This window comes from Salvelinus sp. IW2-2015, linkage group LG2 (assembly GCF_002910315.2).
Source record: "Salvelinus sp. IW2-2015 linkage group LG2, ASM291031v2, whole genome shotgun sequence".
Classification (NCBI taxonomy): domain Eukaryota; kingdom Metazoa; phylum Chordata; class Actinopteri; order Salmoniformes; family Salmonidae; genus Salvelinus; species Salvelinus sp. IW2-2015.
The window spans coordinates 23,079,915-23,104,117 of NC_036839.1; the positions used below are offsets into that span (position 1 = coordinate 23,079,915).

Below are 24,203 nucleotides of genomic sequence, written 5' to 3' on the forward strand. Positions count from 1 at the left end.
TCTCTCTCTCCTCTCTCTTCTCTTCTCTCATTTCTCTCTCTCTCTCTCTCTCTCTCTCTCTCTCTCTCTCTCTCTCTTCTCTCTCTCTCTCTCTCTCTCTCTCTCTCTCTCTTCTCTCTCTCTCTCTCTCTCTCTCTCTCTCTCTCTCTCTCTCTCTCCTCTCTCTCTCTCTCTCTCTCTCTCTCTCTCTCTCTCTCTCTCTCTCTCTCTCTCTCTCTCTCTCTCTCTCTCTCTCTCTCTCTCTCAACCCTCCACTCCGGTACTCTACTTTTTTTTAGTCATACATTGAAGTTCACAGACAGTCAGTTGGTGGTCTGAACATGAACTAAGTAATATTTGTCTTAGCTCTGTATCTCTCTCTCTCCCTATATCTCTCTCCATATCTCTATCTCTCTCTCTCTCTATCTCTCTCCCTCCCTATATCTCTGTCTCTGTCCCTCTGTCTCTCTCTCCTCATCCCCTTGCACCGCTTGTGAATCCCAGCAGCAGATATAAAGAAAGAGCAGAGATAGAGGGAGCAAGGAGAAAGGGAGCAAGACAGATTGCATGAAAGAGGGGGAGAGAATGTGTGTGAGGCGAAAGGAAAGGGAGTCACGTAGTAATTCCCACTAGCCCCTGTCTTCCAACTTCCTGGCAGTGCAGGGCAGGCAGCGGAGTAGAGATGACTTATAATGACCTGCTGTCAACTGTGTTTCTTGCGTACATTCCTACTGTCATTAATCACTGTTCTCCTATTCCATATAAAATATAGAGAATGCTGGTATTTGGGGATGTTCCCTCTCTCTGTTTGTAGAGTGTAGTTTTATCAGTGGAATTGCTTATGTTATAAAAGACATCCTAGAAATTCTGCTGGAAAGTCACATCCAAAAAGGAAGGGTTTCAGGGTATTTTCAGCTTAGTCCACAATTGGGACAATTGAGGAGTATAGATTTTACCAAGATGTGACAAAGGCACAAAGTAATAGGTTTACTGGTCAGACAGAAGAGTGCATCGTAATGTATGTACATATGGGAGTGTATTTGTTGATATGGAAGTAGCTCTAAGTTTAGATGACTATCTCCTGGAGATGTGTTGATGTTTCTTGGAACAGCACAGCACATTTTATCCTGTTGTTGTTGCTGTCTTCATCCAATAGAGGGCAATGCAGTTCCATGATTGATGGAGAAACTCTTCATTTCACCTAATGGGCTCCTATTTTGTGTCAAACTCAAGTTAGTTTCCAATTTTGTTATGTAAAAACTGCCGCACTGACATTTTCCAGCCCTAAAGCCTGTCTAACATCAGCTCGCTTGCGCAATATCTGAGGTGTGTCCTTAAAAACAAGTGCAAAGTGACAATTTCATACAGCGTTAAAAAGCAGGTCTTAACGGTAATGCAGTTGATAATGGAATGGATTTTGAGAGCGGAAGCTCAGCCGATCCAGCCATGACACACAGTGCCCATGGAAGAGAGATGTGCCTTTTGAGCTGGCGAATCTCATATTTAGAAACATAAAACACTTTAAGTTTCCCCCCAGCTCGTTTAATTTGATGATTAAAAACCAAGCATAGCCTACCCTCCCTTTAATCAAGGCTGGTTTAGCAGTATCGCATAGGTGTGTATTTTTATCCTGGCCATTAGCTAAGTAGCCTACAGATAAAGGGGTTTTAAATGGTCTACTAAGAGTGCTTTGAAATATAGTTTTTTGCCTTCATGCTTTTTAATTATTCACAATTCACAATTCACATACCTGCATACTTTATTTCACTTGTTCAAGTAGGCTATCCATCCTAATTTTCGAAGAGTGCCCCTATCTGATTACCAAAGAAGCGCCCCTCCAAACTATTCAGTCCTCCTATAATGCCATATCAGCGGCAGATTCTTTTTTAAAAATCTGCCTTGCACATAGGCAACGATACAATTGACATGAGCATAGGATTTTGTATAGACGTGTGATAGTTATGCATACACACATTTAGGCCAACACTATGCCATGGAACGAGAGAATCGATTTATGCTATCATGCTTCTGACCCCATCCTATTTAGAAATATTGTTGTTTTAAAAAACAGATTGCTTGTTTTGCGTTTTATATCAAGGTTACCTTTACCCTAAGTCTAGGCTACTAAGGCTTGTTCAACAGCAATGCGTCTTGTCTTATTTATCCTGGCTTGCAAAGTAGCCCATAAAAGGTGTTTAAATGGTCTATTTGTCAGAGTGCATTGAATTTATAATATAATGCACATCCTGAAACATACACACATATGCCTACCTGCATACTTCGTTTAGCTTGTTCAAGTATCCATCCCCATCTCTCATCCGGTGGTCAAAGACGCTCTCCTCCAAATGTATTTCAATTATTCAGTCCTATATAATTCTATATTTTGCTTATTGAGAACGTGCCTCACACATACAATACCATTTCCGTGAGCCTAGTATTTTCTATTTTAAGTGTGATGTGTATAGCTCATTGAAGCCAATTACAACAATGTTTACTGCCAACACTCCAAACATAGGCTATTGAACTAACACTGGATGTTTTTTTGTTTGTTGTTGACATCACTCGTTACTGTAGCCTATGCTTTTCAAAAAACTGTAATATCAATACACAATGGACCAAGATGAGAATATTCTGTGCCCCCAGCCAAATTGGAGTTGTTGACAACGCAAAGACAGCCAATAACCTACAGAACTTGAGACAAGCGCATGCAGTATTAAGCCACGGAACGCGTGATTGGCCAGTGAGTGGCCAAGCCCTCGTCACACCTACAACTTGTTTGTTCATCAAAACCTAGCCCTTTTGCGCCACTGCCAGCTATTGTGCTCATAATTCCGGCTGTGAAAATAGCAAAAATATTTTGGACGCACCCCAGGACCTATAGCTCTACTGCCAGCGCTTTGATTGACCATTTCGTTAGGTTTGTTAAAATAGAGCCCCATGTGATGTAAATAAATAAATAGTCATTATTATGAATTAGGTGTGTGGTAAACAACACAAACTACCCTGCTGGTATAATAATCCGTGTCAAGCTTTAATGAAGGCTCAGAGAAACCCCCTCGATGGTCTTATGACAGGCAGACAGTCTTCTACAGAAGCACTATTGACTCATCTCCCCAGGAAGATGCCTGGATAGCTATTGTTCTCAACTTTGAATGTGTCTGATATGGCACCCTATTCCCTATATAGTGCACTACTTTTGACCAGAGTTCTATGGGACCTTGTCAAAGCAGTACACTATGTTGGTATGGAATAGGGTGCCATTTGCGACTGAGCTTTTGTTGTTGTTTTTAGCCTCTTGAGCGAAGAGTTTGGGCAGAGATAAAGCTGGCAGAGGTGTCAGTCTCTTATCTTGGTGGTTGACACTCAATTTTTTGTCAACACCTGACTGTGTGGATGGATTCTACCTCTTTCTCTTCTAAAAAAACCTCTAGCACCACTTAAGGTTCTCTGTTTGCAGATGTTTTTCTGTCAGCTAACACACTGCTCTGCTCTTTTCTTCTTTCTTCTAGGGATTTGAAGACCCCAAGGACAAGTGAGTAGAGACCCCCTATCCCCATCTTGCCTCCTGTGAGTTAAAGTGGTGGGCTGCCTTCTGCTGCAGGTCATGGTTTCAGGGTTTCTAAAGACAAATGGCAGTATCAAAGCCATAGATCTTTAAATGATCTAGATACAGTTGAAGTCGGAAGTTTACAGTCATTAAAACTTGTTTTTCAACCACTCCACAAATTTCTTGTTAACAAACTATAGTTTTGGCAAGTCGGTTAGGACATCTACTTTGTGCATGACACAAGTCATTTTTCCAACAATTGTTTACAGACAGATTATTTCACTTATAATTCACTGTATCACAATTCCAGTGAGTCAGAAGTTTACATACACTAAGTTGCCTGTGCCTTTAAACAGCTTGGAAAATTCCAGAAAATGATGTCATGGCTTTAGAAGCTTCTGATAGGCTAATTGACATCATTTGAGTCAATTGGAGGTGTAACTGTGGATGTATTTCAAGGCCTACCTTCAAACCCAGTGCCCCTTTGCTTGACATGATGGGACAATCAAAAGATATCAGCCAAGACTTCAGAAAAAAATTGTAAAGCCCCACAAGTGCGAAAAGTGCAAATCAATCCCAGAACAACAGCAAAGGACCTTGTGAAGGTGCTGGAGGAAACAGGTACAAAAGTATCTATATCCACAGTAAAACGAATCCTATATTGACATAACCCGAAAGATCGCTCAGCAAGGAAGAAGCCACTGCTCCAAAACCGCCATAAAAAAGCCAGACTACGGTTTGCAACTGCACATGGGGACAAAGATCATATTTGTTTTAGAAAAGTCCTCTGGTTTGATGAAACAAAAATAGAACTGTTTGGCCATAATGACCATCGTTATGTTTGGAAGAAAAAGGGGGAGGCCTGCAAGCTGTAGAACACCTTCCCAACCGTGAAGCACGGGGGTGGCAGCATCATGTTGTGGGGGTGCTTTGCTGCAGGAGGGACTGGTGCWCTTCACAAAATAGATGGCATCATGGGGAGGAAAGATTATGTGGATATATTGAAGCAACATCTCAAGACATCAGTCAGGAAGTTAAAGCTTGGTCGCAAATGGGTCTTCCAACTGGACAATGACCCCAAGCATACTTCCAAAGTTGTGGCAAAATGGCTTAAGGACAACAAAGTCAACGTATCGGAGTGGCCACCACAAAGCCCTGGCCTCAAACCTATAGAAATGTTGTGTGCAGAACTGAAAAAGTGTTTGCGAGCAAGGAGGCCTACAAACCTGACTCAGTTACACCAGCTCTGTCAGGAGGAAAGGGCCAAAATCCACCCAACTTATTGTGGGAAGCTTGTGGAAGGCTACCCGAAATGTTTGACCCAAGTTAATTAAACAATTTAAAGACAATACTATCAAATACTAATTGAGTGTATGTAAACTTCTGACCCACTGGGAATGTGATGAAAGAAACAAAAGCTGAAATAAATAATTCTCTCTACTATTATTCTAACATTTCACATTCTTAAAATAAAGTGGTGATCCTAACTGATATAAGACAGGGACTTTTTACTAGGATTAAATGTCAGGAATTGTGAAAAACTGAGTTTAAATGTATTTGGCTAAGGTGTATGTAAACTTCCGACTTCAACTGTAGGTGTGTGGCAGTCACAGAAATAAACTATTGTATCTATAATACACAGCATAGCAAGCGAAAACACGAACAGAACATCCAACTCGCCAACTTGCCAGGTTTCTTGTATGACATGGCCATGACATTCATACCCATGAGTGGACAGTGATCTCAAAAACATTCTAATCACCTGGTTTGAATTTGTCCACTGATCCACTGACAATAGGCCAGATTGCCTCTGTAATTAATGCAATCAAACAATACACTGCTGATTCAATGACCGATTATTCCCATCAAACTAACATGATGAGAGTGGTCTAATGATCTCAATCACTTTGCTTATTATGGCCACACTTAATTGTGGTGATGCAGTTCTATGGTGAAGTGTGGAGTTAAGTTGTGGTTGTAGTTTGTGGTTGCAGGACTGGGGGCGGGCTGGCCCATAGAGACATAGGACCTCTTGTGATGGCCTGAAACAGAAAACAAAAAAGTGTCTCCTCGTCTTGTGTTATCTAGACATTTCATTTTCAGAAACACGCAGGAAAACCTGAACCCAGAGGACGAGGTGGACGAGTTTCTAGGGAGAGCCATCGACGCCAGGAGTATCGACCGGCTACGCTCCGAACACGTCAAGAAGTTCCTGCTGACCTTCAGAGAACCAGACCTGGAGAAGAAGGTACTGACGTCCTCCTCCAGGGAAGTGACTCGAAATATTCGGACTAGGGCCTTGAGTGAATTTTCTGGATAGATCTTTAGCAGTAGATATGTCAAACGAGTGAGCAGTATATTCATTTGTGTCAGAATTGATTGTCAAACTCAGGGCCTTGGGTTTTTCCTGACTACATGGCCCGACCAGGAAAAAGGTTTAGTGTGAGTCTATAACTAAGGGATTTTTCCTTGTCAGGTATCATGTTCAATAAAAATTAAAAAATGCAGGGCCCTTGTCAAGACAAGCAATTCTGCTAGAAATTGCTACACCACTCACTGGTTTGACATATCCAGGGCATGTCAAGTAAAGCTTAAATGAAGGGAGAGTGGGAGAGAGAGAGTGGTAAACATTTTTGGGTTTAAAGAGAAGATACATAAAAGGTGAGCGGGAAGGAGAGAGAGGGTGAAAGCCGACCGAAAGAGAAGAGGCCCCATTTTCAACCTGCTGTCTTTCACCTCTTACTCTCTCTCATCCCTCTGTCAGTCTCTCTCGCCAGGGTCTGGTTAACCTAACGTAGCAGACGTAAAATAAACGCTTGAGCGGGGTTGGAAAAAAATGGAAGCATCCGGTTTTCAGGCTTTCCCTCTTCTCTGCTTTTCCGGGTTTCAGACAACACCGCTGAGGGTGGGGTATGGTGGGCTGTATAGTGGCTACATAGAGAGGATCAAAATCCCTCTCTCAGTGTGTCTGCCCCCAGCCGGTAGCCCAGTCTTTTGTGGGAGAGATAATCACTGCCTTTGTTCTCCTCCATTACCTGTCCACCTACAGATCTCATAATTGACCTCCTAAGTACCATACATTAGGCTATGGATTACAGTTCAGCTGTGTAACCCTTACCATGCTGTTCACACAGTGTGATGCTGTTGTGTCAGTATACTGTACAAAAGGGTTTGAAGTGAGATGTGAAGCGCACATCCAGCCTCTGTTTACCTTTCTGCTCTTATATTTTTCCATTTCCGTTTCTCCTTCAGTACTCCAAACAAGTGGACTCCAGATTTGGAGCATACGTGGCCTGCGCCTCTCTTGTCTTCCTCTTCATATGTTTCATCCAGATTGTCATTGTACCACAGTAAGTACTGAATCTCTCCTAGTGAATACTCATAAAGTATAGTACCACAGTAAGTACTGAATCTCTCCTAGTGAAATACTCACTAAAGTTATGTACCAAGTCACAGTACTTGAATCTCTCCTATGTGATACTCATTAAAGTATAGTACCACCAGTAAGTACTGAATCTCTCCTAGTGAATACCATAAGTATAGTACCACAGTAAGTACTGAAATCTCTCCTAGTGAATACTCATAAAGTATAGTACCACAGTAAGTACTGAATCTCTCCTAGTGAATACCCATAAAGTATAGTACCACAGATAAGTACTGAATCCTCCTGACTATCCATTACACTGTAGTACCACAGTAAGTACTGAATCTCTCCTAGTGAATATTCATACACTATAGTACCACAGTAAGTACTGAATCTCTCCTAGTGAATATTCAAACACTATAGTACCACAGTAAGTACTGAATCTCTCCTAGTGAATATTCAAACACTATAGTACCACAGTAAGTGCTGAATCTCTCCTAGTGGATATTCATACAGTATAGTACCACAGTAAGTGCTGAATCTCTCCTAGTAGATATTCATACAGTATAGTACCACAGTAAGTGCTGAATAATTCTCTACTAGTGAACCACAGTGCATATCTCTCATATCATTCACAACTTGGAGCCCTAGCTCTTCCTGGGCTTAGGGCAGGGCTTTGGGGATGAGTAGAGGAGAAGACTGAGATAGACAGGACCTAGATGAAGCTGATACTTGAGGGGACCCAGGAAAGGCAGTCCCAGACAGGCCCAGTACAGGGACTTGGCCCAGACGTTAATGAATGTCCCGTCACCTGCTGTCACCACCTTTCCTCTCCTCTGCCAGAGGGGCTGAGGGGTACCGCTGGGGCTGCCGGCAGCTGGCTGTTTGTTCATTCTCAAGGATGCCCCTCAAGTGTGTACCCCTCTATCTTTCTCTCTCTCCCTCCTATTGATCTCCACCATTCCTTTTTCATTATCCTCTCTTCCTTGATCCTTTTGTCTCACCTCTCTCTGTCTCAGATGTATTTACTCATATTTCTCCTATCACTTCTGTAATCCTCTCTCTCTCTCTCTCTCTCTATTCCTAAGCTCCACTTTGATGATTGGGTTCTACACCACCTGTCTGATCATCCTGGTGGCTGTCATGTTTGTCTCAGCAGTCTACTCCTGCTTTGGGGTGAGTACTTATGTTTTCCCAGGAATTTGTTTGTGTTCGGAAGCTTCCTCATACTATGACGCAGATGTCTATACCACAAGACAATGGGCCACAGCACTGCCCATCCATCCAGTACCCATATAGCTCTAGCCCTTAGCCTGACGCACTGGCGCAGTGGGAGCTCTCTGTGGCTGTCTGGGAATGTTGTATCTCACAGTATAACAGGTCTGTTTCCACAGCATGACTGGGCCAATCACACAGCAGGTAAACCTGCTTGGTGGATGGTATTGATTTTTAACTGCCCTGAGAGCAGCAGTCCCCTGGAGAGACACAGTCAGAGTCAGACTGCTTAGTGAGGCCTTTAGAAAGGAACTGGCATGTAATTGGGCAAAAGATTGAAGTGGACGTAAACTCACAATAGGGATATTACTGTTTTGTCAGTTAAGGATGTTTGCGAATGACGGCAGCGGACTAATGATGTCATAGCTGTGTTGTTGTTATTTCTGGAGGGCCATCTGGATATTTCATTTCCTGCTCTCTCCTCATTGGCTGATGGCCGGGTTGGGAGAAATTAAATAAGCCCTTAAATGGGAATTGGAAACAAGAACAACAGACTTATGATCTTATTTAGTTGTAAACTGATGAGATGATATGAGGGATTTTGATATATTGTAAGCGGCTTTGATAATATTGCCATTGTGGCACTGTAAGATCTGGAAAAGTGAGGCTTTTAGAATTCCAAAGAAAATGCTGCGTGCATGAACCCCACATTGTAAGGAGTCTGATTTTGTGGGAGAGGAGTAGGGCAGCACTTCAACCAACATGAGTTGAATTGCAGCCAAAAGTCATAGCTGGTATTGTGGCCTGTAGGATACAAACACAACGTTCTCTAGTAACTCAGGGATGACATAGACTGAACTACTCACCATGTCCTCTCCATCCGTCCCCTGTGCTCGTGACAGTTTTTCCCGGTGCCTCTCCAGACCTTGTCCAAGAGGATCGTCCAGTCCAGACTCAACAGCACCTTGGTGGGAGTCTTCACCATCATCCTGGTCTTTCTCTCTGCCTTCATCAACATTGTAAGTCACTGAGCCTCCACTCCAAATGGTTGCACAGATATTTTGAAGGGGAAAACCCAGACAGCAAAGCTTACATGCTTCTGCATTAATGAGTGTTTGACATCTGTGGGTTGTGTTCATTAGGGCCCACCGCAGCAGAACATTTTTGCAACAGAAAACAAAAACAAGTATTACTTATTTGACAAGTTCAGATGTTTTGTGCCTGCTGAACACTGCCCAGTTCTCATTCATAATCATGTTAACCCCATTTGCCCTCTGCTTCCTAGTTCACCTGCAGTACTGGAGACCTGAGGACTTGTCTGAGCTGGGAGCTGAACATCAGTCGCAGCAGTGTGAACGCCTGCCATGCACGCAGCCTCAACTACACCCTTGAATCACTAGACGGCTTCTGTGGCAGTCCCTCACCCAACTGCAACTTCCCTGAGGTGTGTGTGTGTGTGTTTGTGTGGTGTGCGTGCCCAGCTGGGCTTGAGCAGTCATCCTCACTAAACTGACTCTGCGCCAGAAGCGGCCAATTAATTTCACAATGGCATGCTAAAAGATTTGCAAATGTTTGACATCTCTCTCACTCCCTCTCACGCTCCCCCCTTCTCTCTCCCTCCTCTCCTCCCTGCACCCTCCCTCTCTCCCTCTGTAGTACTTCTCTTCCTGTGTGTTGTTGAGCCTGCTGGCCAGCTCAGTCTTCCTGCAGGTCAGCAGCATAGGTAAACTCCTACTCATGCTCTTCATCGAGATCTTCTACGTCCTCATCATGGAGGTGCCAGAGGTCAGCCTGTTCGACAACGTAGACCTGCTGGTCATGGCCAACGCTATGTGAGTAGTTTAGAAAATCCATTAACTTGCAGGTACAAAAAAAAAAGGTCAAGCCATGAAAGTCGATACCCTGACATTGTTGAATACTCCCGCAGAAGCCTTTGATAAGAAACATTGCACAATAAAACTGCAAGGGGCATTCAATAGTGTGCTGGTATCTACCTTTCTTTCACAACACTAGTGACATAAGTTAGTGTGTTTCTGTGGGATCATGAGGCGACTTTACCACAAGGGTACAGTGTTGTGTAGGGATTTGTGCTGGCTCAGGTTCTCACAGTTCAAATGTAAGGTTTTATTGTCACGTGCACAAGTACAGTGTAATGCTTTTCTTGCAAGCTCTTTACCAACAATGCAGTCATCAATACCAGTAGTGCTATAAAATAAAGGAGAACAAAAACACATGAGAAATAGAAATAAAAAGAACACAAAAGTAATTCAGCTATATACAGGGTCAGTGCCAATACCATATTTACAATGTGCAGGGATACTGGAGTGGTAGGAGTAGATATGTATAGAGGTAATGTGACTAGGCAACAGGATATATGATAAACAGAGTAGCAGCAGCGTATATGATGATTGTATGTGAGTGCGTGTGTAGTCAGTATGAATGTGCGGGTGTCACAGGAGGCTGGTGGCACCTTAATTGGGGAGAATGAGCTTGTGGTAATGACTGGAGCCGAATCAGTGGAATGGTATCAAATACATCAGACACATGGTTTCCAGTTGCTACGTTCCAGCCATTATTATGATCCGTTCTCCCCTCAGCAGCCTCCACTGGTGGGCGTTGTGTGTGTGTGTGTGAAGAGTCCTGTGAGTGTTAGCTATTTAGCAGTCTTATGGCTTGGGGATATAATGGTATTGCGCTAAACCATGCCAGTTATTCACAACATGCAAGCAGCAGATTTAAATTAAAACTTCACATGAGTTTAGCGGTGCGTTTACTTAATGTAATGGATGACTTGGTTAGTCCAGCGCCAGGTGCTGTCTACCATTATCCATCTTCAGATGGAGTGGAGGTTTTGGTCGCCCTGCTTCTCCCTCTCTCCCTAAAATGTGCTCTCTTTGTTTTCTCTTCACAGTGAGCACATAAATGGAACAAGGTGAGATTTATGTAGCTTAACACTACTAAACAATTTGAAACACACAAATGATTTGAGATCGATTGTATCCAATATACTGTAGCTTTAATGCATCCTTCCTGGTTTTTCATATGCCTCAAGTAGTTTGATAACATTGATAAACAGTGTTGTGGCATGCCTATAATTGATCTCTGTAGTTGATCTGTGGTTTCTGTCCTCTCTGTCCAGCTGTGTGATGGACTCTAAGGTCCCTCTGAAGATCATGACTCCTGTAGTCATCACTGTTTTCGTCCTGGCCTTGTATCTACACGCCCAGCAGGTGGAGTCCACAGCTAGACTCGACTTCCTCTGGAAACTACAGGTAGGTGTGTGTGTGTCTGTGTGTGTGTCTGGGCCATGTCCAAGGTCATTGATACCTCTTTCCCCTTCCTCCCTCCCTCCAGGCCACAGAGGAGAAAGAGGAGATGGAGGAGCTACAGGCCTACAACCGTCGCCTCCTCCACAACATCCTCCCCAAAGACGTGGCCGCCCACTTCCTGGCGCGGGAGCGTCGAAACGACGAGCTCTACTACCAGTCCTGTGAGTGTGTGGCCGTCATGTTCGCCTCCATCTCCAACTTCTCTGAGTTCTACGTGGAGCTGGAAGCCAACAACGAGGGAGTGGAGTGTCTCCGGCTGCTCAACGAGATCATTGCAGACTTTGACGAGGTGACAGGGGAGGAGAGAGGAATGAGGATAAGCTGACGATGTGTGTGTGTGTGTGTGTGTGTGCGCGTGCATCTCTTTTCTGTCATATTACTCCTTATATAAACTACCGTTATGGGTACTAGTGACTATTCTTGGACCCTGTTATGTTGAAAGAGAGCTAACAATTTCAATGCTATTAACCCAAATAAACCAACTAGTAAACTTATTTCTCTCACCACTCACTTCCCCATTCCCCTCCTCTTGCCCCAGATCATCAGTGAGGACCAGTTCCGCCAGCTGGAGAAGATAAAGACCATCGGCAGTACCTACATGGCTGCCTCTGGCCTCAACGACTCTACCTACGACAAGGAAGGCCGCTCACACATCAGAGCCCTAGCAGACTACGCCATGAGACTCATGGATCAGATGAAGTACATCAATGAACACTCCTTCAATAACTTCAAGATGAAGATAGGTAAGGCTGCATACAGGAAAGATCATTTTGTTGCCTTGTTATTAATTTTGATGTGTATTCATGAGAATAATGGTATGCTTAAGCGATGCCTCACAAAATGTATAATGAGTAATGGTAAAAATGTTACGTAACCTGTAAAAAACTGCTGGCCCATAACTCTGAAAACCCCCAAAATGTATATTAAACGTACTGTGTATATTGTTAAAAACTGCTGGCCCATAACCCTGAAAACACCAAAAATGTATATTAAACATACTGTGTATATTGTTAAAAACTGCTGGCCCATAACACTGAAATCCTCAAAAATGTATATTAAACATACTGTGTATATTGTTAAAAACATGCTGAACCATATCCCTGTCCACCTGCTCCAGGTCTGAACATGGGTCCAGTGGTGGCTGGGGTGATCGGGGCCAGGAAGCCCCAGTATGATATCTGGGGGAATACCGTCAACGTTGCCAGCCGCATGGACAGCACTGGTGTACCTGACAGGATCCAGGTAACTCAGAAAAACAGCATGGTAGAAACTGATAACACACCTAGGATGTCTTCTGTGACCTTTTTCTGACTATGATGAAGACCTAAGGCTCAAAAATTGTTGATAAAGCACATGGGAGCATAGCTTTTTCTAACCTTATGTCTATCTTGAATATATACAGTTGAAGTCAGAAGTTTACATACACCTTAGCCAAATACATTTAAACTCTGATTTTCACAATTCCTGACATTTAATCCTAGTAAAAATTCCCTGTCTTAGGTCAGTTAAGATCACCACTTTATTTTAAGAATGTGAAATGTCAGAATAATAGTAGAGAGGATTATTTATTTCAGCTTTTATTTCTTTCATCACATTCCCAGTGGGTCAGAAGTTTACATACACCAAATGAGTATTTGGTAGCATTGCCTTTAAATTGTTTAACTTGTGGCAAATATTTTGGGTAGCCTTCCACAAGCTTCCCACAATAAGTTGGGTGAATTTTGGCCCATTACTCCTGACAGAGCTGGTGTAAATGAGTCAGGTTTGTAGGCTTCCTTGCTCGCACACACTTTTTCAGTTCTGCACACAAATTTTCTATAGGATTGAGGTCAGGGCTTTGTGATGGCCACTCCAATACCTGGACTTGGTTGTCCTTAAGCCATTTTGCCACAACTTTGGAAGTATACTTGGGGTCATTGTCCATTTGGAAGACCCATTTGCGACCAAGCTTTAACTTCCTGACTGATGTCTTAAGATGTTGCTTCAATATATCCACATAATTTTCCCTCCTCATGATGCCATCCATTTTGTGAAGTGTATCAGTCCCTCCTGCAGCAAAGCACCCCCACAACATGATGCTGCCACCCCCGTGCTTCACGGTTGGGATGGTCTTCTTCGGCTTGCCTCCCCCTTTTTCCTCCAAACATAACGATGGTTCTATTTTTGTTTCATCAGACCAGAGGACATTTCTCCAAAAAGTACGATCTCTGTCCCCAAACCGTAGTCTGGCTTTTTTATGGCGGTTATGAAGCAGTGGCTTCTTCCTTGCTGAGCGGCCTTTCAGGTTACGTCGATATAGGACTCGTTTTTACTGTGGATATAGATACTTTTGTACATGTTTCCTCCAGCATTTTCCCAAGTTCCTTTGCTATCGTTCTGGGATTGATTTGCACTTTTCGCACCAAAGTACGTTCATCTCTAGGAGACAGAACGCGTCTCCTTCCTGAGAGGTATGACGGCTGTGTGGTCCCATGGTGTTTATACTTGCGTACTATTGTTTGTACAGATGAACGTGGTACCTTCAGGCGTTTGGAAATTGCTCCCAATGATTAACCAGACTTGTGGAGGTCTACAATTTTCTTGGCTGGCTGGTCTTGGCTGATTTCTTTTGATTTTCCCATGATGCCAAGCAAAGATGCACTGAGTTTGAAGGTAGGCCTTGAAAAACATCCACAGGTACACCTCCAATTGACTCAAATGTTGTCAATTAGCCTATCAGAAGCTTCTAAAGCCATGACATAATTTTCTGGAATTTTCCAAGCTGTTTAAAGGCACAGTCAACTTAGTGTATATTGACTTCTGACCCACTGGAATTGTGATACAGTGAATTATAAGTGAAATAATCTGTATGTAAACAATTGTTGGAAAAATTACTTGTGCCATGCACAAAGTAGATGTCCTAACCGACTTGCCAAAACTATAGTTTGTTAACAAGAAATTTGTGGAGTGGTTGAAAAACGGGTGTATGTAAACTTCCGACTTCAACTGTATATACTACCGTTCAAAAGTTTGGGGTCACTTAGAAATGTCTTTGTTTTTGAAAGAAAAGCAAATTTTTTGTAAATTAAAATAACATCAAATTGATCAGAAATTGTAAATGACTATTGTAGCTGGAAATGGCAGATTTTTTTATGGAATATCTACATAGGCGTACAGAGGCCCATTATTAGCAACCATCACTCCTGTGTTCCAATGACACGTTGTGTTAGCTAATCCAAGTTTATCAAGGCTAATTGATCATTAGAAAACCCTTTTGCAATTATGTTAGCACAGCTGAAAACTGTTGTCCTGATTAAAGAAGCAATAAAACTGCCCTTTAGACTAGTTGAGTATCTGGAGCATCAGCATTTGTGGGTTTGATTACAGGCTCAAAATGGACAGAAACAAATAACTTTCTTCTGAAACTCGTCAGTCTATTCTTGTTCTGAGAAATGAAGGCTATTCCATGTGAGAAATTGCCAAGAAACTGAAGATCTCATACAACGCAGTGTACTACTCCCTTCACAGAACAGTGCAAACTGGCTCTAACCAGAATAGAAAGAGGAGTGGGAGGCCCTGGTGCACAACTAAGCAAGAGGACAAGTACATTAGAGTGTCTAGTTTGAGAAACAGATACCTCACAAGTCCTCAACTGGCAGCTTCATTAAATAGCACCCGCAAAACATCAGTCTCAACATCAACAGTGAAGAGGCGACTCCGGGATGCTGGCCTTCTAAGCAGAATTGCAAAGAAAAAGCCAAATCTCAGACTGGCCAATAAAAAATTAAGATTGGCAAAAGAGCACAGACACTGGAAGATTGGAAAAAAGTGTTATGGACAGACTAATCTAAGTTTGAGGTGTTCGGATCATAAAGAAGAGCATTCGTGAGATGCAGAAAAAAAGTAAAGATACTGGAGCAGTGCTTGATGCCATCTGTCAAGCATGGTGGAGGCAATGTGATGGTCTGGGGGTGCTTTGGTGGTGATAATGTGGGAGATTTGTAGAGGGTGAAAGGGATCTTGAAGAAGGAAGGCTATCACTCCATTTTGCAACGCCATGCCATACCCTGTGGACGACGCTTTATTGGAGCCAATCTCCTCCTACAACAATACAATGACCCAAAGCACAGCTCCAAACTATGCAAGAACTATTTAGGGAAGAAACAGACAGCTGGAATTCTGTCTATAATGGAGTGGCCTGCACAGTCACCGGATCTCAACCCTATTGATCTGTTGTGGGAGCAGCTTGACCGTATGGAACGTAAGAAGTGCCCATCAAGCCAATCCAACTTGTGGGAGGTGCTTCAGGAAACATGGGGTGAAATCTCTTCAGATTACCTCAACAAATTGACAACTAGAAAGCCAGAGGTCTGCAAGGCTGTAATTGCTGCAAATGGAGGATTCTTTGAGGAAAGCAAAGTTTGAAGGACACAATTATTATTTCTATTATAACCTTGTCAACGTCTTGACTATATTTCCTATTCATTTTGCAACTCATTTCATGTATGTTTTCATGGAAAACACGGATTTTTCTAAGTGACCCAAAACTTTTGAACGGTAGTGTACTTTTATTTATATTATTATGTGGTAGTGTGAAAGGGGAGGCAGTGTGCCTAAGATCAAGATACGTGGAGACGTATCCTCTCAGTGTCAGTTTATGACTACAACTTCTTACTTTCTACCCTTCATTCCCTCTCTTATTTCTCTCCTTTCTCCCACCAGGTGACCTCTGACCTGTACAATGTGCTGAACTCCTATAACTACACACTAGAGTGCCGAGGCCTGGTCAAGGTGAAGGGTAAAGGAGAGATGCAGACCTACTTCCTCACTGGAGGACCTCCCAGCAGTTAACACCCAGGGTGTGTCTGAAATGGCACACTATTCCATGTATAATGCACTACTTTTGACCAGGGCCCATAGGTCTCTGGTCAAAAGTAGTGCACTACATAGGGAATAGGGTGCCATTTCAGACGCAATCTATTTAAAAGTAGCCCCAGTAACGGACTGACACTGGCGCAGGAGAAGTAGAAGGGGGGGCTGTTGGACTAAAAGGGGCTTACCCCCAAGCCTTTGACGAGCAGGTTCATAGACCTGTGTTAGCTTGGGGAACTGACTGACCCCCACCCATACCCCTTTTCCTACATTTAGCCCCTCTCTACCTGCATAGGTTAGCCTCCGATTGGCCCAGAGTGAAGGAGACCCCACCCAGCGTCCTCTCGGATTGGGGGAAAGAGACAGAGGGAGGGGCTTAGAGGGCATGGGTTCGCTGAGGAGACCAAAGAAGTCCTATCAGACTGCAGAAGACAGACACATTATGACAGCAGTCTCTCACAGTCTTATTCCCACCAGGCAGTGTGAGATAAGGAACCACTTACAGCCAATCATCTCACAGTACTGTAGGTCTCTGTAAGGTTCTCTGAGGAAATCGCTACACTACCTGTGTTGTCATAGACATTCTGCTGAAGGATCCAAGTCGATCCAAACAAACCCTGCATGAAGACACTGAAAACCATATATACACGTAAAACACACACTGTTTTATCTGTATATATAAGTATATATATGTGAAAACAAACTGTTTTTGTCCATACAGTCCATGTATGTTGTCTTTGTACACTGTTGTACTGTTAACTGGTACAGATATTGCAATTCTCCAAACAATGGGTATACTACACACTAACATGGCCATCGCCAGCCAGTACAGCAACACTGTCAAACCCTTTACTAGAGTTGGTCAGAGAGGAAGGAGCAGTGTGTTTAATCACCAGTAGGGGTCCTAGGTGGGCCGTTAACCTGGCAGGGTACTTGAACGACCAGAGTGAGACTGCTCTGCTCCTCTCCGTGTGAGTTTACAGAACTCTTCCACAGTCTACTTTACACACAGGCGCAAACACACACACACACACACACACACACACAAACGTGCAACAGACACACACACACGCAGAAACACACACACACATACAGTGGCAAGAAAAAGTATGTGAACCCTTTGGAATTACCTGGATTTCTGCATAAATTGGTCATTCAATTTGATCTGATCTTCATCTATGTGACAATAATAGACAAACACAGTGTGCTTAAACTAATAACACACAAATTATTGCATTTTTCTTGTCTATATTGAATAATAAATTGAATATAATTTAAACATTCACAGTTTAGGTTGGAAAAAGTATGTGAACCCCTAGGCTAATGACTTCTCCAAAAGCTAATTGGAGTCAGGAGTCGAATCAATAAAACGAGATTGGAGATTTTAGTTAGAGCTGCTCTGCCCCATAAAAAACACTCACAAAATGTTTGTTTGCTATTCAATAGAAGCATTGCCTGGTGTGAATCATGCCTCGAACAAAAGAGATCTCAGAAGACCTAAGACTAAGAATTGTTGCCTTGCATAAAGCTTGAAAGGGTTACAAAAGTATCTCTAAAAGTCAGTCCACGGTAAGACAAATTGTCTATAAAATGGAGAAATTTCAGCACTGTTGCTACTTTCCCTAGGAGTGGCCGTCCTGCAAAGATGACTGCAAGAGCACAGCGCAGAATGCTCAATGAGGTTAAGAAGAATTCTTGAGTGTCAGCTAAAGACTTACAGAAATCTCTGGAAGATGCTAACATCTCTGTTGACGAGTCCACGATACGTAAAAAACTAAACAAGAATGGTGTTCATGGGAGGACACCACGGAAGAAGCCACTGTCCAAAAAAACATTGCTGCACGTCTGAAGTTCGCAAAAAAGCACCTGGATGTTCCACAGCGCTACTGGCAAAATATTCTGTGGACAGATGAAACTAAAGTTGAGTTGTTTGTAAGGAAGGAACACACAACACTATGTGTGAAAAAAAAAGGCACAGCACACCAACATCAAAACCTCATCCCAAATATAAACTATGGTGGAGGGAGCATCATGGTTTGGGGCTGCTTTGCTGCCTCAGGGCCTGGACAGCTTGCTATCATCAACGTAAAAATGAATTCCCAAGTTTATCAAGACATTTTGCAGGAGAATGTAAGGCTATCAGTCCGACAATTGAAGCTAAACAGAAGTTAGGTGATGCAACAGGACAACAACCCAAAATACAGAAGTAAATCAACAACAGAATGGCTTGAACAGAAGAAAAAATGCCTTCTGGAGTGGCCCAGTCAGTCATGACCTCAACCTGATTGAGATGCTGTGGCATGACCTCAAGAGAGCGGTTCACACCAGACATCCCAAGAATATTGTGGAACTGAAACCGTTTTGTAAAGAGGAATGGTCCAGAATTCCTCCTGACCGTGGTGCAGGTCTGATCCGCAACTACAGAAAACATTTGGTTGAGGTTATTGCTGCCAAAGAAGGGTCAACCAGTTATTACATTTTTTTCAACCTGCACTGTGAATGTTTACACGGTGTGTTCAATAAAGACATGAAAAATTATAATTGTTTGTGGGTTATTAGTTTAAGCAGACTGTTTGTCTATTCTTGTGACTTAGATGAAGATCAGATAACATTTTATGACCAATTTATGCAGAAATCCATATAATTCTAAAGGGTTTACATACTTTTTCTTGCCACTATACACACACATACAAAACACACAGACCCCCTCCCACACAGACCCCCTCCCACACAGACCCCCTCCCACACAGACACATGCTGAAAACACTTTCAGCCGAGGATGTCAATGAAAAGCTTTTTTGTATTTTCAACATTTTGTATTTTGACTCCAAAACACCAAACTCTATCAGATATTTTAGATTCTATATTTTGTACATTAATATATTAGAGAGAGACATCTATAAATAAACACCAAGTGTATTCGAATGTACATAGCTGACAGAGACATATTACAATCATGCACATTCGCAAGGGGTGGGAGATATCAAGCAGTTGCCTGCACTTGTGGCAAGGCCATTTTCTTTTACCTTATTAACACCCTGCAGTCAGTCCATACCATAGATAGATATAGTTTTGGTGCTCTAAGAAGCCTTTTTGAACTACACTGCTACTGTCCCCCACCCCATCCCACCAACCCTGGTTCAATCAGATAGTATGACCCAATGAATGTCCAATGTTCTCCAATGAGGCCTTTATTCTATAGGCTATAATTTACTGATGACATGATCCTTATGTTAAATAAAGTAAAGACCAGCTTTGTGGGAGTCCATGTGGATATGTTTTCATTTTTACCTTTGACCTGCTGTATGTTTTTATTCCTGGTTGTGTCCCAAATTGCACCCTATTCCCTATTTAGTGCACAAATTTTGACCAGGGCTCCGATCACAAGTAGTGCACTATGTAGGCAATAGTATGCTTTTTGGGTTACACACCATGGTCAAAAGTAGTGCACTATGAAGGCAATAGTATGTTATCTGGGTCGCACACCTGTTTTACTAGAGCATCACCATTAGATGTCTTATCCTCCTGAAACACTCCTTCCTACCTTCTTCAGTCCCTCTACACTCCTCAAAATGGTGCCATTTTTTGCTCTTGTGACTTTTTCTTTACTGTTATTGTGTGTCATTGGTTGTGTTATAAGGTTTTATTGGAGGTTGAGATTGTACTTTAGCTGCTGGGCCTTTGAAAATAAGCAAGGAAAATACAGTGCCATTGAATTCCATTTACCTTTCACATTCGTTCTCAAACTTGACTTTGAGAGGGGTACATTTCAGGTGATGGGACAGACAGACAGTCTGTTAGGGGGGCAGTGGGGCATGGCTCCCTTCCTCTCCATATACTTGGAGATAGGATGAACCTCATGAGGTGTTCCTTAGATAAAGGAGTGGTGAGGAGAAGAGAAATGGCATCAGTGCATTTTTAGTCAGAGGCAAACCTTCGGTTGTCTTGGCTTTCTATCATGTCAAACACTATGCTGTTTTTTTTACATTCAAATAAACCACTAAAATGTCACATTTATTGTTGGAAATGCCTGTTTTATGTGGCATCCAATGTGCCTTTCTATAACCTTATTATATTTGGATGGTTGTTTAGATGTACACCCATATACAGTCAGTTTATTAGGTACACCCATCTAGTACTGGATCAGACCCCCCTTTGGCTCCAGAACGGCCTGAATTATTCGGGGCATCGAACCATTGCTCAGTTGGTATCAAGGGACTTAACGTGCCAGGAAAACATTCCCCACACCATTACACCGCCAGCCTGTACCGTGGCACTAGGCAGGATGGGGTCATGGAGTCATGCTGCTTACGCCAAATCCTGACTCTACCATCAGCATAACGCAATAACGCAACTGTGACCACTGGAGCGCTTCTTCTTGTTTTTAGCTGATAGAAGTAGAACCCGGTGAGGTAATCTGTTGAAATAGCCATATGTGACAAGAACCGACCAGTTGTGCGTTCCGAGATGCCATTTTGCACACCACTGTTGTACTGCACCGTTATTTGCCTGTTTGTGGCCCGCCTGTTAGCTTGCACAATTCTTGCCATTCCCCCTCGACCTCTCATCAACGAGCTGTTTTCACCCACAGGACTGCCATTGACTGGATGATTTTGTTTGTTGCACAATTCTCGGTAAACCCTAGACACTGTCCTGCGTGAAAAGCCCAGGAAGCCGGCCGTTTCAACAGTGTAAATCTTGGTGGGGCAAACCAAAAAATTCTAATTGGGATGCATGCCAGCATAGCCTCTACACAACACAACACAACACAACAATACACCTGGCTATCAGCAGAGCCTTGTCTGGCAGCGAAACAGTTCATTCAGCCTCATTTACTGCCTTAAAAAAACATACAGTACCAGACAAACGTTTGGACACACCTACTTATTCAAGGGGTTTTCTTTATTTTTACTATTTTCTACATTGTAGAATAATAGTGAAGACATCAAAACTATGAAATAACACATGGAATCATGTAGTAACCCAAAAAGTGTTAAACAAATCAAAATATATGTTATATTTGAGATTCCTCAAAGTACCCTTGATGACAACTTTGCACACTCTTGGCATTCTCTCAACCAGCTTCATGAGGTAGTCACCTGGAATGCATTTCAAATAACTTAAAAGTTCATTTGTGGAATTTCTTTCCTTCTTAATGCGTTGTGACAAGGTAGAGGTGGTATACAGAAGATAGCCCTATTTGGTAAAAGACCAAGTCCATATTATGGCAAAAACAGCTGAAATAAGAAAAGAGAAAGTCCATCATTACTTTAAGACATGAACATCAGTCAATGCGGAAATTTTCAAGTATTTTGAAAGTTTCTTCAAGTGCAGTCGCAAAAATCATCAAGCGCTATGATGAAACTGGCTCTCATGAGGACCGCCACAGGAAAGGAAGACCCAGAGTTACCTCTGCTGCAGAGGATAAGTTCATTAGAGTTACCAGCCTCAGAAATTGCAGCCTAAATAAATGCTTCCCAGAGTTCAAGTAACAGACACATCTCAACATCAACTGTTCAGGCCTGTTCAGACTGCGTGAATCAGGCCTTCATGTCAAATTTCTGCAAAGAAACCACTACTAAAGGACACCAATAAGAAGAAGAGACTTGCTTGGGCCAAGAAACACAAGCAATGGACATTAGACCGGTGGAAATCTGTCCTTTGGTCTGATGAAAAATTTGAGATTTTTGGTTCTAACTGCCGTGTCTTTGTGAGATGCAGAGTAAGTGAACGGATTATCTCTGCATGTGTGGTTCCCACCGTGAAGCATGGAGGTGGTGTTATGGTGCTTTACTGGTGACACTGTCAGTAATTTATTTAGAATTCAAGGCACACTTAACCAGCATGGCTACCACAGCATTCTGCAGCAATACGCCATCCCGTCTGGTATGCACTTAGTGGGACTATCATTTGTTTTTCAACAGGACAAATAAAATAAAATGTTATTGGTCACATACACATGGTTAGCAGATGGTATTGCCAGTGTAGAGAAATGCTTGTGCTTCTAGTTCTGACAGTGCAGCAATATCTAACAAGTCAACAACAAATGCCTAATACACACAAATCTAAGTAAAGGAATGGAATAAGAATATATAAATAGATGGATGAGCAATGACAGAGCCGCATACGCTAAGATGCAATAGATAGTATAGAATACAGTATATACACTGCTCAAAAAAATAAAGGGAACACTAAAATAACACATCCTAGATCTGAATGAATGAAATATTCTTATTAAATACTTTTTTCTTTACATAGTTGAATGTAAAAAATTATCAATGGAAATCAAATTTATCAACCCATGGAGGTCTGGATTTGGAGTCACACTCAAAATTAAAGTGGAAAACCACACTACAGGCTGATCCAACTTTGATGTTAATGTCCTTAAACAAGTCAAAATGAGGCTCAGTAGTGTGTGTGGCCTCCACGTGCCTGTATGACCTCCCTACAACGCCCTGGGCATGCTCCTGATGAGGTGGCGGATGTTCTCCTGAGGGATCTCCTCCCAGACCTGGACTAAAGCATCGCCAACTCCGGACAGTCTGTGGTGCAACGTGGCGTTGGTGGATGGGGCGAGACATGATGTCCCAGATGTGCTCAATTGGATTCAGGTCTGGGGAACGGGCGGGCCAGTCCATAGCATCAATGCCTTCCTCTTGCAGGAACTGCTGACACACTCCAGCCACATGAGGTCAGCATTGTCTTGCATTAGGAGGACACCAGGCCAACCGCACCAGCATATGGCTCACAAGGGGTCTGAGGATCTCATCTCGGTACCTAATGGCAGTCAGGCACCTCTGGCGAGCACATGGAGGGCTTGTGCGGCCCCCCAAAGAAAATGCCACCCACCACCATGACTGACCCACCGCCAAACCGGTCATGCTGGAGGATGTTGCAGGCAGCAGAGCGTTCTCCACGGCGTCTCCAGACTCTGTCACGTCTGTCACATGTGCTCAGTGTGAACCTGCTTTCATCTGTGAAGAGCACAGGGCGCCAGTGGCGAATTTGCCAATCTTGGTGTTCTCTGGCAAATGCCAAACGTCCTGCACGGTGTTGGGCTGTAAGCACAACCCCCACCTGTGGACGTCGGGCCTCATACCACCCTCATGGAGTCTGTTTCTGACCGTTTGAGCAGACACATGCACATTTGTGGCCTGCTGGAGTTCATTTTGCAGGGCTCTGGCAGTGCTCCTCCTGCTCCTCCTTGCACAAAGGCGGAGGTAGCGGTCCTGCTGCTGGGTTTTGCCTCCTACGGCCTCCTCCACGTCTCCTGATGTACTGGCCTGTCTCCTGGGTAGCGCCTCCATGCTTCTGGACACTACGCTGACAGACACAGCAAACCTTCTGCCACAGCTCGCATTGATGTGCCATCCTGGATGAGCTGCACTACCTGAGCCACTTGTGTGGGTTGTAGACTCCGTCTCATGCTACCACTAGAGCGAAAGCACCGCCAGCATTCAAAAGTGACAAAACATCAGCCAGGAAGCATAGGAACTGAGAAGTGGTCTGTGGTCACCACCTGCAGAACCACTCCTTTATTTGGGGTGTCTTGCTAATTGCCTATAATTTCCACCTTTTGTCTATTCCATTTGCAACAACAGATGTGAAATTTATTGTCAATTCCAGTGGGCGGGGGAGGGGGGGGGCTGTGGGGTGGGTGGGGGGAGGGTGGGGGGGAGGGGGGGCGGGTGTGGGGGTGTTGCTTCCTAAGTGGACAGTTTGATTTCACAGAAGTGTGATTGACTTGGAGTTACATTGTGTTGTTTAAGTGTTCCCTTTATTTTTTTGAGCAGTGTACATATGAGATGAGTAATGCAAGATATGTAAACATTATTAAAGTGCCATTATTAAGTGACTAGTGTTCCATTTGTTAAAGTGGCCAATGATTTCAGGTCTGTATGTAGGCAGCAGCCTCTCT

The 24,203-nt window shown here is 43.2% G+C and overlaps 1 protein-coding gene across 2 annotated transcripts in view; it reads left to right on the forward strand.

Annotated features, from left to right (window-relative positions):
* The window catches only part of LOC111977149 (adenylate cyclase type 5-like), a 149,596-nt gene extending 129,300 nt beyond the window's left edge, over positions 1–20,296 (forward strand). Inside the window, exons 9-21 of one of the 2 annotated variants that reach the window (XM_024006474.2) lie at positions 3,489–3,511; positions 5,615–5,774; positions 6,779–6,876; positions 7,979–8,066; positions 9,008–9,124; positions 9,391–9,549; positions 9,762–9,937; positions 11,017–11,037; positions 11,245–11,377; positions 11,460–11,723; positions 11,973–12,177; positions 12,552–12,676; positions 16,136–20,296. In XM_024006474.2, the coding sequence (XP_023862242.1) occupies positions 3,489–3,511; positions 5,615–5,774; positions 6,779–6,876; positions 7,979–8,066; positions 9,008–9,124; positions 9,391–9,549; positions 9,762–9,937; positions 11,017–11,037; positions 11,245–11,377; positions 11,460–11,723; positions 11,973–12,177; positions 12,552–12,676; positions 16,136–16,264 (1,698 nt within the window). In that variant the 3' untranslated portion in view covers positions 16,265–20,296. The remainder of the gene's footprint in view (positions 1–3,488; positions 3,512–5,614; positions 5,775–6,778; positions 6,877–7,978; positions 8,067–9,007; positions 9,125–9,390; positions 9,550–9,761; positions 9,938–11,016; positions 11,038–11,244; positions 11,378–11,459; positions 11,724–11,972; positions 12,178–12,551; positions 12,677–16,135) is intronic. The other variant, XM_024006483.2, reaches the window with a different exon arrangement.
* Positions 20,297–24,203: the final 3,907 nt, after the last annotated feature.